Consider the following 16,343-nt stretch of genomic DNA (forward strand, 5'->3'; position numbering starts at 1 on the left):
ACACTTAGTCCGTCGTCTGTGACTCTCGAAAACTTTGAAACAGTAGGAGACTTTGATATTTAGTACTTTGTATGTGGGAAATTCAATATACACATGAATATTATGAACACCAGTGGCGTAGCTTTCATTGAGGCAACTGCCTCGGTAAAAAAAACAACAACACCTTTTACGTTGTTAAAATGTCGATAGCTTCTGGGGGGGGGGGGGGGGGGGGGGGGCTGCGCCTCCCAGACCCCCTGCCTCGGTATTATTCGAACCCAAGCTACGCCTATGAACACTAAAAAATTTGCTAAAAATATTTAGAATGAAGAAAACAATCTTTGAATATATTATTTCAGTATTAGTAGCATATGTACATGCATATATGCATTCGCAAGTGTCCGATGTGCCAATTGTAAAGAAAATTCATTATCAAAATCATTTGAGTGGCACATTTGCATATTAATCATTACTTTCTTTCACTTAAAATACTTAGTCATTCATGACACGATGTAATATTTTAAAACAAACGTAACATGTAGTTACTCACGTCAGTTTCCACCTTCGTATGACCTTGTTCTTAGTAACCCGATAATGTTCGGCAATCATCGTTCCCGGGCCCGAGTATACGACGATCGCGGCCAAGACTATATAGTATAGCAGTTTATCCAAAACGCTTATTGAGGTACAATGTAAGTTTTAAGCAATATTCCCATGCTTATTTCGCTGAAAATTTCATCCGATCTTGAAGATTTTATTAGTTCTACTCTCTTTCTGATATAATACATTGTACCTCACAGATATTCTGATATAATACATTGTACCTCACAGATATTCTGATATAATACATTGTACCTCACAGATATTCTTTGATAGTTTTAAGGATAACTGGTACTTATGAAAAGTTTCTGAACGCCAATGACCACTTAGACAGGCTAGTTGTATTCCGCACGTAATGATTGTTCTGGAAAAAAATTATCGCTTAGTTTTAATCGTACATTTCGGACTCGATACGGGGTTGTTTTAATATATACATGCATACGGGCACTTGAGCCTCATGAGGCATGGTGGTTCATGCCCCCCTCCCAACCTTCTACACACCTTTTTTACTTATATATTGTAATTATACTTTGAATATCATCTAAAAATGTAACAAATCACGTTTTTTGAACGATTGTAAGAGGAAATATCAACACTAATAACGAGATTTTTACTAATACGTAACAGAGATTTCGATAATCTTTAATGTACATTTACAAAACATAAGCATAAAAAGAAAATAAATGTGTTGTTCCAGATCAGAAAAAATAAGACGGAGGGTGGTAGGATGCATAATCCATGCCCAAAGGCCTGTGGTTTAACTTGGATTTATTCTAAAGATTTGTACGTCAATGTGTAAATTAAATCCGTTGTCATATATAATGCAAATACTGGCCAGTTTATCTGAAATTTTATCACTCCCTTCCGAAGCGGATTATAAAAAAAAAACCTTACCCAAACCAGGTTATACTCCTATAATTTGCCCCAGAATTAAAGTCATTCCTTATAATTTAATGCAAGAGACAAAGATGCTAACCTTCGTTTATCGAAATGTACATAAACTCGGAAAAATACAAGTCAACTGAGCCGCGCAATGATTCACTTAGCAACAACGACGAAACGTCTAGTTGTGAAGGTCGCCATCTTTAATGTTAGTTCTACGGAGACTAGCCATTTATCAAAATATTGTATCGAAAGTGAAGTTTGTCATGATAGAAAATACTGTAAACGTATTATATTTGGCGTGTACGATATTTGGCGGAAATCGTTTTTTCAACAAGTTAGCGTAGATTTGATTTAGCGCATTCCTGAATTACTTTAAACATCTCGATTTACGGATGGCATTTAGCGATGTACTTGATTTAGCGGAAACTGCGTTCCGCCAAAGGCGCTAAATAGAATACACAGCCAAATGTAATACATTTACAGTATGTGTAGACTATGCATGCAATGCGTATTTCGCTGCCCTTTAGATTCCTTCTGAAAAATGAAGACTTTTCAACATGTTGATCTTCGAGAACAAGGCTCCTTCTAACGTGTGGCAGAACTTTAGATTCATGTGCGCGGTGAAATGCTCAAACACTTAAAGATTTTCGAGCTGGCTCTTCCGGCTTACTGATAGTTCCTTGCTCCACGTGCTCTTTTAGGTTTGTCAAAACCATGGTTTTAGTAGGAGACATAAAATAGAACACACTTCATTCACTTGCAACTTTTAAGCTTAAGGAAGTCCGCTCCTGACTGGATCTGTAAGGAAAAAAAATGCATTTATTTAAGAAAGGGTCCAATCCTGAACCAAAATCGAGGTCCAATCCGGCACGTTTATCGTGGAAACGACCACAGTCCAATCCTGCACAATAGCAAATGTTCAAGTCAAGATATCTATCTAACCAAGGCAATTTAAGTGACAAATCGCATACACTGGTTCAAGTTTTCATCAAAAGATATGTGCAGAGTTTATTTTACCGAAAGTATCTTTCTTAAAATGCATGAAAACATGATTAGAAACATCTTCGCCCGCTTCGAATTCTATCGAGGCAACATCGTCAACTTCGATCAATGAATTTAGAGTTGTACGTGTACATGAGTAAGAATTCCAACAACCAATCAACTTAAGGATGCCTCCCTGGCCAGGCAGTGTTTTAAATTCATAAATTCATCGTCTAATAAGTCGGTAAAATGAAGAGTTTTAAGAGCCTACCTTTGTTTGGAAATGCCGTCTGCCATTTTGTTTTGTCCAATCCTGCACACGATCATGACAGTGTGAACGGTTAAATGTGAATAATAACAAAACAAAGAAAACCCGACTAATATTTCGGCATGGTACATGTACAATAAAAGACTGTTATATAGTAGCACATTGAAGGATTATGAAATTTCATATTGTACAGTAGATGAAGATGATGACGTCAATGATTTCCCCCCAAGAAGACGATTAACACACTTGTTAAAGTTCACGATTGGAAATGGTGCCAAGCAGGGGCTTTTTCAGAAAATGCCACCAATTGTACATCAGAAAAAATATTAGTTTAATTATCGCATAATCATATAGACAAGTACGTTGGTTTACATTTTATAGGTCAACTAAATCATATGGCGATTGATAGTTGACTGTCGTCATCCGATGTCAGTCATCCGTCGGATATTGCCATCTATTACCAATTTTTTTTTATTTCACTCAATCAACTTATATATACTCTATATATTATTCAAAAACCTCTACGTGAGAAGAAAAAATCTCTCGCTGTGGCCTTCAATTCAACTTTTAGATATATCGATGACGTTTTGTCTATTAACAATGATAGCTTTCAGTCATATGTCGATTTGATATATCCCTGTGAGCTCGAAATAAAGGACACCACAGAGTCGTCCACTTCTGCTTCATACTTAGATATTTTATTGAAAGTAGACATTAACGGCAAACTGACAACTCAACTGTATGACAAACAGGATGATTTCAGCTTCTCCATCGTCAACTTCCCATATTTATGTAGCAATATTCCATTATCACCTGCATATGGTGTTTATATATCTCAACTGATTCGATATGCAAGAGCTTGTTCTGCGTATAAGCAGTTTTTAAATCGAGGTAAGCTACTGACAAACAAGTTGATGGTACAGGGATTTCAACAGTCTCGATTGAAGTCAGCATTTCGCAAATTCTATGGTCGTTATAACGATCTACTTCGTCAGTACAACCTCGCATTGGGTCAAATGCTGTTTGACGTGTTTCATACCGATTGTTAAGCCGTTCTTGGCACACTGATTTTGACTGCGGATAACTCCGTTTACCTGATCAGGATATAGGGCTCACAGCGGGTGTGACCGGTCAACAGGGGATGCTTACTCCTCCTAGGCACCTGATCCCACCTCTGGTGTGTCCAGGGGTCCGTGTTTGCCCAACTATCTATTTTGTATTGCTTATAGGAGTTATGAGATTGATCACTGTTCGTTATCTTCACCTTACATATGTACAGAACTAGATATATATATATATATATATATATATATATAAAAGCACAAAAACCCAACAACACCCTACTTTCTTAAAGTGTCGGATCTGAGAAGATCAACAGTAGTGTCGTGGCCTTTTCAGTGCTTTTATATATATATATATATATATATATATATATATATATATATATATATATATATATGCACAGAAATAGCAATGAACTCTTAAATGAATATAACTGCCCTAAGTGAAGAAATATTTAATATAAAGCACAGAAAATTTCACTTTATTTGGATACCCACTTCCGCCCCTACCCGGGGTTGAACTCACGACCTGCGGAACGTGCCTAGATGGTCGAGCGGTCAAGCGCGCATGTTACATGCTGCTAGGAGATTTGATTCCGCAGGTCGTGAGTTCAACCCCGGGTAGGGACGGAAGTGGGTATCCAAATAAAGTGTAATATATATATATATATATATGATAAGCCCAAGTGTCACCTGAGTCCGCCTGTTCCTGCTATTCCCCAGAAGATTTTTAAGGAAAGCTGGATTTAGAAAGTAAACAATTTTTCGATGAGAAAACGTGGATTGCTGTTGTCAGAACACATTCAGCGATAAAAGACGTTTTCAGCCAGACAGGGGACACAGTTGGGAGAACCATTTTCAGAAATGGAATCGTGAAGGGGAGTTAACACAAAATTATGTTTTACATAAAATCATGGTAAACAAAAATCTATTCCTCCTTGATGTTTCTAATAATATTTTCACCCGCACTTGCGCACATCCACCATAAACACCAATCCTTTACACACCACCAATTTGACCTTGGATTAATTAGACCAGTACAGCGTCGATACCAGTCAATAATATAATTTGTCGAAACTGTCAGATATTATATTTTACACAGTTTATCATCCTGACAAAATTTTGGTCTTGTTTCCAACATCGAAAAAATTTAATACAACACGTTTAATGGAAGGGCTAGTAAAAACAAAAACTAAATCGAGTGGAGAAAAAAAGAGACTTTGCATTGTACTAGAATATTTCTGTGCTGTGAAATGAACGCTGCTAGAATTCGACATTAATTAACTTATTTTTGTTTTGCATGCAACTATTTCCAAAATTGAATTGGAACATATTCTCAGATAACTGATAGGTCCAAAACGAAGTGTCATTTGATACGGAACAACAGGAAAAAAAATAATTATAGCTTTCTGGAAACCCATATTCCTCAGACAATGTAAGACTATAAGAAATTATCTAAAGAAAAATTCTGGAAAGTGTGTTTATTTAGTTAATCCCACGTGTGGAGAGAGAGTCACTTGTGGCAGTGTGTAGATGATGGGTTATATGATGCATGTTATTCAGACCTTTTATCAATCATAGTTATTGATCTTATTTAACTGTATTTTACATAGAGAAAAGAAAGTTTATGAGAATGACCAAATTTGATGAATTATACACCCATGTTCAGTTCTACGTCAACTTCATATTATGTCAATTATCCTAACCAATACAATTGATCCTGGATTTGAAGAGAGGGCCGTTTCAGCTAGGTCTAAGAAGAGAACCGTTTCAGCTAGGTCAAAGAGAGGACCGTTTCAGCTAGGTCCAAGAGAGGATTGTTTCAGCAACAAGATTTTGTGTCAAGCCCACTATAAATAAAATACACTGTACATTATCACAATGTCTGGTGATTTAGGAAATGACTATCACTACAATTTGTAAAGGTACCAAAGGCAAAAGCAATGGAACACACACACACACTTAAACATTTATTGATTGTAATTTTTTGCAGATTTCCCATCCGCAAAAACTGAACAACTGCAGAAAATAGCCCGTATACGATATTATCAGCAAATCACAATGACGTCACAGAGAGTACTTATAGGAACACAACTTAATTAAGGGTTATTCTAATAATGTAATACTGCCGTAATCTGAATGTATTTTTGAATTTCCTAGTACAGTGTAACATGTATAATATAAAAGATGTTCATAAAATTCCGCTGCGTAGATTCTGAAATATTCCTGATTGTCTTGATAGCATTTAAAGTGATTGTTTTAATAGATCTCCCACTGAAATCTGTCTGAATTCAGAACATTATATGTTCTCTCTCTCCCCTGCCTGGCTTACGTTCAGTCATAGTAGATTAAAAGCAGCCGCCTCTAATAATATTTCTGTCTCTGAAATTGAAACCCATTTGTCAAAGTTAAGATTAAAATACACTATTTTGAAATTCCTTTGATCCCGGTCATAAAAATGTCGCCATTTCCGTTTGCAAGGTATTTAGCATTAGTTTTATCATACACCGAATGCGTAAAAGTTTAAAACAATTGTAAAAAAGTCAGTGTTAAAATTATTTTATGAACATTAACCGCGTTTTAAATTCCAAGCATTTCTTTTCTTGTTTACTTCTCTGTTTGGCCATGACACTTACCAATAATCTGTTAATCATGTTGCAAATACTGCAATACAAATAATTTAATTTCGTAAACAAACTACTACAACAGTGTGTATTTCATAGTACTTCCTAAGAAGTAATTCGACCCAGTTTTGGACGAATGGTTATGCTAAAGGTACAATGACTGCTCTCGAAAAATGAATGACACAACTCGAAAATGCTCTCAATCTGTGAAGGAATGTACAGCGTTCAAACCTGCGCTTAACTGCAGTATAATTGCACATGTTATGAACCAGTTAGTTTATATTACATCCTACAAACAATTACTAATGTTTTCATTAAATTGTTACATCAAATAAATCAATGTTTAATATCTTTCCTCATGCAGCTTTCAAACAATGAATGGAAATAACTTCGCATGTCTATCCACGTGTTTCCTTGAAAAATCGTCCTACAAGTTCACTTCTGATTGGTCCTCTTCCCCATTCACGATTCTGTCACGCGAATCTTTTTCTCAAGAAATTGTCTTGGAGAACGTGTATGTCACCTTTTAGTTACAGCATAAAAGAGATGAACGTATGTTGAGCTTCTGAAATTTCTGAATTCTGAATTTCTCTTGGAAATGATCCTCTTGGATATTCTGTAGACAGAAAAAAATTAATCACTGCCAAATCTTCCAATTTATAACATTAAAATGCTAGAAAATTCCCATTACAACAAGCAAACAGAATCATGCGATGTGGCGAGACAGTTATTAAAATATATCGGTTTTATGCTCCAAAGAGTGCAGAAATGATTAAGAAATAATTGAAGTCACGTTTGTAGTACACAAATCGTTTGAATATTTCAAATGCTGATGGAACAGGTTATAGAATGATACAAAGAAAACTAAATACTATACACATTATATGATAAGGAAAAACACGCACTGTCTAGTGTAGCTGATGTGTATTGTTTGTGTATTTCAACAAAAGTGAATGTTTTGTCTTAATCGTGCAGAAGAAAGTTTTGAAAATTTGCAACACGTCACAGAACTTCAACGCCATATGTCTTGTTGGGTGTGAGTGTACTTTTTTCGAAGTAGTAATGAAATAATGACATGATACTAAATCTGTGTTTACGAGAATCCAAATCACTGTGAAGCACCAGAAGCAACACATTGCATTATCAGGGGGCAATCATCTCGGCCAATTCTCGCAGCATTTACAGGTTATCTTTTTTTGCCTTGAACTGACGGAGATTTAATGTTTTTGGAATAATAACATTTTTCTTGTTTCAATTGCATTTTTTCGCTTGACGTATTGGATTGTTATGAAGCAAATCTGGCTGAGCATCCTGCTATAATTTTGAATGCACCCTTGTTTATTAACCGTGAAACGTTTTTATATCATTTTCCACCTAATATCGGTACTCACTTTAATTTTAACTTCTCTTCTCGGAAAATGTAATTGCAATAGTACAAATAGCGAATATGAATAACACAGAGTACCAACATTCCTTTATAAACGAATTTACAAAAAATCATTTAAAATGCAGAGAGACTTGTAGAAATGAATTTCACACGCAGTTTAAATTTTTCCTTCTGTTTTTATAATGTTATTATCTGCATTAAAACTTTCTTTTGCTTAACAAGCTTTGTTTATCAGCTGTAGATACGTTTTAAAAAATAACTTAGCATTAGAAATTATTTTAGACAAACGAGTAAACTCGTGATACACAATTGCACAAAGAGTTGCCTGGGAGAATTGTTAGCTGCCCAAACCACCCAGACAGCTGCCGCGGAAGCCGAGTGCCACTTCATGTCGAAATTTATTCAGAGACCTCTTCATCTTAACAGAGCGAGGTTGTGCTAACTCTTCATATGACGCAAGTTGAAATATTTTAATGACAGCAACAAGAAATTCTTTGTCTTTTGCAAGGAAAAAATTCGATGCACACAACTTCTGAATTACAAATCGGTGTAAAAAGGCAAGCACCATACTGTGGTGGCATAGTAAAGCCGAACTTGTAGACAGTCTATTTTCTTATTTATTTAAAATCAAACAAATCAACGCGTTCGATAGACTTTGCAACATTCATTTATGTTTCTGGAGAAATGTTATGTTGAAATATACAAACGCATCTAAGGTAGTCATACATAAGATGGGATTCACCGATTTACTAAGCATAACAAAAAGGAGATATAAAAAGCATGTTAAACTTTATCTATCTAAACTGATATAAATAAGACGTAAATATAGATACATGTTGAAGGTAATCATGATATATGTCATAACATATAAGTAATTACAACCTTGGTACATTGCCGGAAACTGAAAACGGCTCTATGGAGCACTGTAAGTGCATCTCCTTGCAAAGTGTGTACATTGTATTTCGTAATGTGATGATGTAAACACACACCCTAAACTTCAGATTCACCATAACCACGCTACTAGTAAGTGTATAATAAAATCCGTATGTTATTTACATTATTTAAAACTTCTTGTCCTTACGTGTCATATAGAATTTGCATTGTGTATTTCCCTAAGGAACAAAAGGAAACAACTTCTTTTGCGAAGAAATGTTTTGAAGAATCTTGAACAAATTTTCAATTATGTGTATTCAAACACATTGTTCTGTCCTACAGAAAAAAAATACACACAACCATTATGCAAATAACTTCTAAACCAATACTTTTAAATCACCATGTCTTAATAATGATATGTAGATGATGAAATAGTCATGAGAGTAAATTACAGTTTTGTTTGAAGATATTAAGAAATAAACTTCAATTTTGAAAATTCATGAGGCTATGAACTAGCACGCTTCACGTCGGCGTACAAATGTACGTAGTTTTCATTAAGCGTGTTAGTATGCCAACGGGAAGCGTCGTAGTTTATAACATCATGTATTTTCAACAATTGAAATTTATATTTTGTTTTCATTGTGTCAGAATTCCAAGCCGTTGAAATAGACGCACTATATTCATCAAGATTCATACATATGTATATACTTACAGTGTTCACAACAGCAGCGCACTCATGAGGAAATGGCTATCTTTACAATTTGTAAAGATACCAAAAGCAAGATCATTGGGAATGTAAATGTTTGTTTGATAGATATTTTCCCGAAAGTTGCATTCTTCATTTAACAGATTTATGGAACATTGGACGTGCATGCATGTATTAAGTAAATGAGAAAATGAAGTTTTGGATCACAAAATTAATTACACTTACATAACTGCTTTGAAGCACTCTTTTTTATTAATTAATGAGATGTCGCGTTATACAACTGTTGAATGTTTGTTTTTTGGAAGCCAACATAATCCTGTACAGCAGGGATAGGTCCATGGTCGCAGATTATACTGAGTCATTGTCATTTCTAAACAGAAATCCAATCAATTTTATATATCGACACGAGGGAAACCTGAATTATTGATTGTAATTCATGTTAAATATTATAAGAGATTTCATTAATTTACAACGAAAATTTTGAGTTCTTACATCAATAGCTATACTTTTGTGATATTGTCCTGTCATTTAAACATGTGCTTTCAGACTATCCTTAACACATTTAAATATCTGTAAACGTCATATCTGACGTTTTGCTTTGACTTGTTCAATTGCTACATCATTGTTTATGAAATTATAAAACCTATATTGCACCTGTGTATGAAAGGTGAAGATAACGAACAGTGATCAATCTCGTAACTCCTATAGAGGTGAAGATAACGAACAGTGATCAATCTCATAACTCCTATAGAGGTGAAGATAACGAACAGTGATCAATCTCATAACTCCTATAACCAATGCAAAGTAGATAGTTGGGCAAACACGGACCCCTGGACACACCAGAGGTGGGATCAGGTGCCTTTGAGGAGTAAGCATCCCCCGTCGACCGGTCAAACCCGCCGTGAGGCCTATATCCTGATCAGGTAAACGGAGTTATCCGTAGTCAAAATCAGTGTGCCAAGAACGGTCTAACAATCGGTATGAAACATGTATGTTTATCCAGATAAAAGGCACATTTCATCAACTTGTAAACGACACATATTTACCTGTACAATCATGGTTAAAGTATCACAGAAATTGAATCACCGTAACGCCTACGAAATCACATCAGAAAACAACACAAAATATATAATCTTTTTCACTACTATGCATGTAAAATAGTTCAATTTGTAATATGTCTGTAGAATAGTTAGGTTAAAATGCCCGCTTTTTTTGGATCCTGTTTTATTCAATAAAAATAATCTGTTAAAATTAAGAGTTTAATAAAAGATTAAATCATTTTATTCGTTCTAAATGGTGAAGTTTGACCATTCTATTAAAATGAATGTGTTCTTGGCATTTTTAATCTCGAGTGGAAGAACATTCCAATCTTTAACCCTTGTATAGTAAAAGGATGGTGATTCTGCTCCAGATGAAGTTCTTGTGATTTCATTGTTTGTCTCATTTAACCGCACGCGTGTAGAATTTTAGTTGTAGTTGAAGATTTTCTGGTTCTGTCATATGTTTGACCTTTATCTATTTTCACAATTCCACAAAATGAAACCAGAAGTGGTAATCACTTCTAGTATCACTTGTAATATAGATTTATCAGAACTGCTGCAAGTCTCTGTTTCTTTAAATCTAAACTAAAGACTCATCTGTTTACAATTCATTACAACTAGTCTGTGCAGATGAAATCTAAGTCAAGAGTACTATGTTGTGCAATCATAACAGACTCCTTATCTTCACCTATTAGTCATTAGTTCTTATACAACTTATTTTGCTTATTTTATTGTTATTTAAATAGCGTTTAGAGCAATATGGATTTTACGCTTTACAAAATAAATTTATTATTATTATCATTGATATCTAAAGAGTTTTTTAAAAGATGTGCTATACTGTATCTTGAAGAGTCTGTAGGTACATGTACCAATTACCGCTGTTTATGTATTATCAGGAAAAGACGGCCCCAAAAGTTTATATAAAACTTCAAACGAATTCGTCAGGTTTTATTCTGTGAAATATACAGAGTCAAACAGCTCCGGCTGAATCATTAGATGTTTAATATTTTTCACGGTATAGCACTTAACATGTAACTGCTCCGTGGTACCATACCATAACGTTTAAAATGTGATTACAAGTTACCATGGCTAGATACAGGTACTACAAGTACCAATTCGCTTTGGACGTTTCAAAATCAAGTTGAATCTACATGTAACAATCCTATATTTTGTTAGAAATATCTTGTATTGAATTTCTGAACTATGAAAATCCCGATATTTTTTTTCTTTTCACTATAGTAGTGATTTATATCCCCTCGCTATTGTTCCTTGTTCTGTTCTTTTGTGTGTTCGTTATACGCGTAACACACTATTCTTCCTTCTTCCGAGAATTGAAAAAACACAATACATATTTGTATGTAATCTATATCATGTCGAATTGGATTGTTTGCATCGAGGGTCTTTTATGGAGCAGGTAGGTGATAAACGATACGAGATGTATGACATGCTCTAATTTTTCTCTTGGGTTAGATTTGATGTCGGATTGCGCAGTATAAATAACATAAACGAAACTAGGAATGAAAATTGGCGGTCGAAATATTTGCATTGACTATGACTATACAGGTGTCAGTCATATGGTTTTAACTGTAGTTTGATTATGTTCTTTGTCATGTCATTTACTACATGCCGATTGTTAGGCCATTCTTGGCACATACGGATAACTCCGATTACCTGATCAAGATATAGGGCTCACGCAGGTGTAACTGGTCGACAGGGGGTGCTTACTCCTCCTAGGCACCTGATCTTACCTCTGGTGTGTCCAGGGGTCCGTGTTTGCCCACCTCTCTCTATTTTGTATTACTTATAGGAGTATGAGATTGTTCGTTATCTTTGCCTTTCATGTAGTCACAAGGAGCAACAAAACTCCGATCACCTCTTATAACTACTTTCATATCATTAACTATACACGAATAATCAAAGAAGTCGGATTAGTTTGTAACAAAATATATTTATTGCAGAGACATGAAATTTATCACAAACAATACGATTGTCAAACTGCAGAACTTATCAAATATAGATAATCATCATGTTATTCAAGTTTGTGTATACGATTGGAATGGTATTCACAGTATGCCAATGGAAAGCAATATATGTTGCGACACCTATGTGCGCAGACTTAATGAAAAGAAATGGAAGAGCAAGTCTGGCAAGTATATTTCATGTGAATTCGATGACAGAGAAACAAATTCATTTACAGTAAAATCTATATGGTACAAAATTTATAATATCAGCGGGGGAAAACGAGGATAATGATAATTATATGTCATTCTATAATGCACCACTTGTTGTCTTTGAAAAAGGTGATGAGCTGGAAAAGCATCGCAGACACAACCAAGCACAATCAGGAAAGAAGACATCCGAAAACGGGATTGAGTTTATTATTCGAAGACATTTTCGATGGGATCTTCGTTTTTTCTAAATCTAAATATCTTCCTCAAAAGTTCTTTCGGTCCTTTTTTGTTCTTATTAGGTGTAGGTTCCGGGAGTATGACGTTTAATTTAATCCATATCTGACGTAAAATTCCCACCAAGAGCTCATCCACGTGATGATGGAGTGTCACCGATGTCTCGATATATTTAGCATCATGTCGATTGGCGATCTTTCTACCCTCTGTTCAAAGAAAAACATATAATTTGAACTAGGAGTATGTTTGTTTTTCTTGATTTAGCCCAAAATAATCGATAAATTAATATATTCTTCTGGTTAATAGGTCATAAACACCACTGTGCATTATCTTCTTTGGTGAATTGCGTTGATTGTTTAATCAGTCATTAGAATGGGTACAAATATAAAGACGCCGTAACAATAGAGGCCTGAAATTATGGCGTGTTATCGATAACAAGACTCCAGGGGGTTATTCTCAGTAATACCAATTAAATTTCTTCTTATCAGCACATTGGGTTTTGCATTTACGAAGATATTTGCACTCGGTAATGTTTGGAGTAAAGTTTTATTTATGGGGAGCCCTTTTGTCTTAACGTATTTTTACTCGATACAGCAAAAGGTTAAATCACTACTTAACACAATCGTTTCATGTATCATATTTTTCAAACTATGCTTCATTTACAAGAGAAAACAAAAATCAATGATCGATACATACGCCAATCAATGGTGTTTTGAACTAGAGTATTTGCAAACGTATTTTTAAGTTAATATTAGGGATTAAGAGTCCATAAAACACCCTCTCGTAAAGTAGGGCTTGATTTAAAATATCATTCACGCAATGATTTTTAAAGACCATGCCGTCGCTGTGATTGCATGTGATTATTACAACTTAGCAGATTTTCTCTACTTATCACATCTTTTTTGTCTTATCATTGCTATTTATAAATACAATAGAGATACCTACCTTCAGGCGTGATTTTCCTGTTTCGTACGAGATCGATTTTGTTGGCAACAAGTATGAAGGGCCGGTCGGAACCCAGATCATGACGTAGATGGTACATAGCATCATCAACAGTCTTAAATGATGTCACATCGTCCACGGAGTATACAAATACGAAGGCGTCGAAGAAACTTCCACAGACAATGTCCTACAAGTCAACATTTAAATTGTTTAATTATATATTTTTGTATAGATATATGCAGTTCGCAAAGATTTATACTGATTCAGTTGAATAGAATATCATCTCAATGTGTTTGTTACCTGATCAAGATGGGTATCTAGGAATTCTAAAGAGGATTCCTCGCCGTCAAGCAACACCGACACATTCATCGAGTCATTTTCATCTGCAAAAAGTTAAAAGCTTTAGTCAAACACTTACATATTCTTGCAATTTGTGCATATCTCTAGATGATAATTCACAAAAAAATATTTTCTTTTCTTTGGTTATTTGCATTTCCCTCTCTATCGTTTTTTATAATCTCTCTCTCTCTCTCTCTCTCTCTCTCTCTCTCTCTCTCTCTCTCTCTCTCTCTCTATATATATATATATATAATCTCTCTTTCTGGATATAATTAAAATACTACATACCTGTTCCAAGATCGAGTCCCCCAGTGTATTCTGAAGTCATGAACTGATTCATTAGGGCGGTCTTTCCAACACTAGGGGTCCCCAGGATCACAACACGATAGTAGCCACTAGAGCAACTTGACAGGGAACTGCGCGTGTCATCCGAGTTCTCACTCCACATCCGCTGTCTTCGGTTGTCTGTTAGAGAACCATTTCTAGAAGCACACTTGGATCTGTTTTTATTTCTCAGAGAATCTCCGTGATTTATGAGTCCTTTTGAGGTCATTTTAAATGATCTTACACGTTGGAAGGTCTCTTGAGAATTCACACATGTAGACTGAATGTCTGATGAAAGGTAGGCGCAGGCGATATCTGAGTAGTCCGGAGGAAGACTGTTTCTTCTTTTTCTGTCCATTTCATGTACATTGTGGTCACGTTTAACTTTCCTCATGGAACAGGAACGTGAATGGGGTGCTGAAATTGAGAGGCGACCCATGCGGAAAACTTTGGGATTTATTTCCGGATAATCTGGGAAAGCGAAGGAAGATTTAACACAAGATAGTAAATATGACGGAGAAGTCCCTTCTTCTAAAGACGAATCGCAAAGTTTATCTTTTGTCATGTTTTCTGTCCTTGTTGGAAAACAACCCAAGTTACTCTTCACAGTAGAGTACAACGTTTGAATACCGTCGCAGCGAAACAACTGATTCCTCAATATCGATTGAAGTGTTGCGAGAGCAGTCTATATATATGTAGTCCACAGCTGATGTAAACTAAAGCACGTGGTTTTCTCACTCACAATAGCGAATAGCATTTTCTATTGGCGGAGTGATAGTGCAAGAATATAAACTCTGCAATGTCAAAAATTGTTTTATAAAGCTGAAATTGACGTCTATAGGTAAGTCAGGCAGTGTTTACAATCTGCTCCAGTTACAGAAAGGGCAATGAAACTTGCACTTGGTGATTCTCTTCAAGTCGCAAAACTATAGGGGCATTTCTTGTCCCTTACGTGTAAGTACGTTCGATAAAAATAAAGTTGAAATTCCAGTATGAATTTAGTAGTTAAAATTCATCAACATTTTAATCCAGGGTTATCATTGAAAACATTTACTATGTTGGTCATAAAGCTAACTTGCTAGCGAAAAAAGAGCGCAATGAAAGAGAAATTTGTATCTGGTTTCTAACTTTCCTTCTAAAAATTCTCCGCCGTAATCATACTTCCAAAAATCGCATCTCGTACAATTATAAATACACAATACAGAGTACGTAATTTATCTGTGATATCAAATCAACAGTATATAAACAGTCCAATCTTTATATAAGGTCTGTGCAAATAACTGTGTAACTAACATCTAACAAAAATACTTTAGTTTACTACAGTAAATTACAGTTTACTATCATAGTAAGCACTCTGATGCTGAGAGTTAATGTAGTAAATTACAGTTTACTTTTATAGTAAGCACTCTGATGCTGAAAGTTAATGTAGTAAAACCTTTGATTTATTATAGCAATTTTATTGATATAGTAAATACATGTGCTTTGATTTACGGTAGTATTGATGATTGATTTTAGCAAGGTAAATATGTCCAAATGATAATCAAAATGAAATGCTTTATTTAATGTATGAAATACTTGGATTTACTGTACGAAAAAACTTTGACTGTAGTAAAAATGTATCTAATTTGAATTACTTGGTCGTAAAAACCTAAAGGTTTGAGGATTCCGATCCCCCGTAACTCTCATGTCATGATTCTTGTTGAAGTGATATGATTCTTGTTGAAATGACATACATGAAGAATGCTTTGTATGTGGGGTAGATTAAAGAATGTATGCCTTGTCGAGTATTTATGACACTAACAAAATGTCACCAACAAAAATGCCTTTACTCGTGATTGTCTTACATGAAAAACATCGAATTTTCTATACAAATAAAAAACTTCTGAAACATGATGTTGAATCATCACGCAGTGAAATCTTATCATGAAA

At 35.0% G+C, this 16,343-nt stretch overlaps 1 protein-coding gene across 1 annotated transcript; it reads right to left on the bottom strand.

The window, feature by feature from the left end:
- Positions 1-12,332: 12,332 nt before the first annotated feature.
- LOC130051293 (ras-related protein Ral-A-like) lies at positions 12,333-15,157 on the bottom strand. The gene is made up of 4 exons (XM_056153138.1): positions 14,379-15,157; positions 14,052-14,134; positions 13,755-13,938; positions 12,333-13,015 (listed from the first exon to the last, which is right to left on the bottom strand). Exons 1-4 carry the CDS (start codon positions 14,977-14,979, stop codon positions 12,783-12,785), a joined length of 1,101 nt encoding a protein of 366 aa, XP_056009113.1. The 5' UTR covers positions 14,980-15,157; the 3' UTR covers positions 12,333-12,782.
- Between the last annotated feature and the right edge of the window lie 1,186 nt (positions 15,158-16,343).

Source organism: Ostrea edulis, chromosome 1, assembly GCF_947568905.1.
Source record: "Ostrea edulis chromosome 1, xbOstEdul1.1, whole genome shotgun sequence".
Taxonomy (NCBI): Eukaryota; Metazoa; Mollusca; class Bivalvia; order Ostreida; family Ostreidae; genus Ostrea; species Ostrea edulis.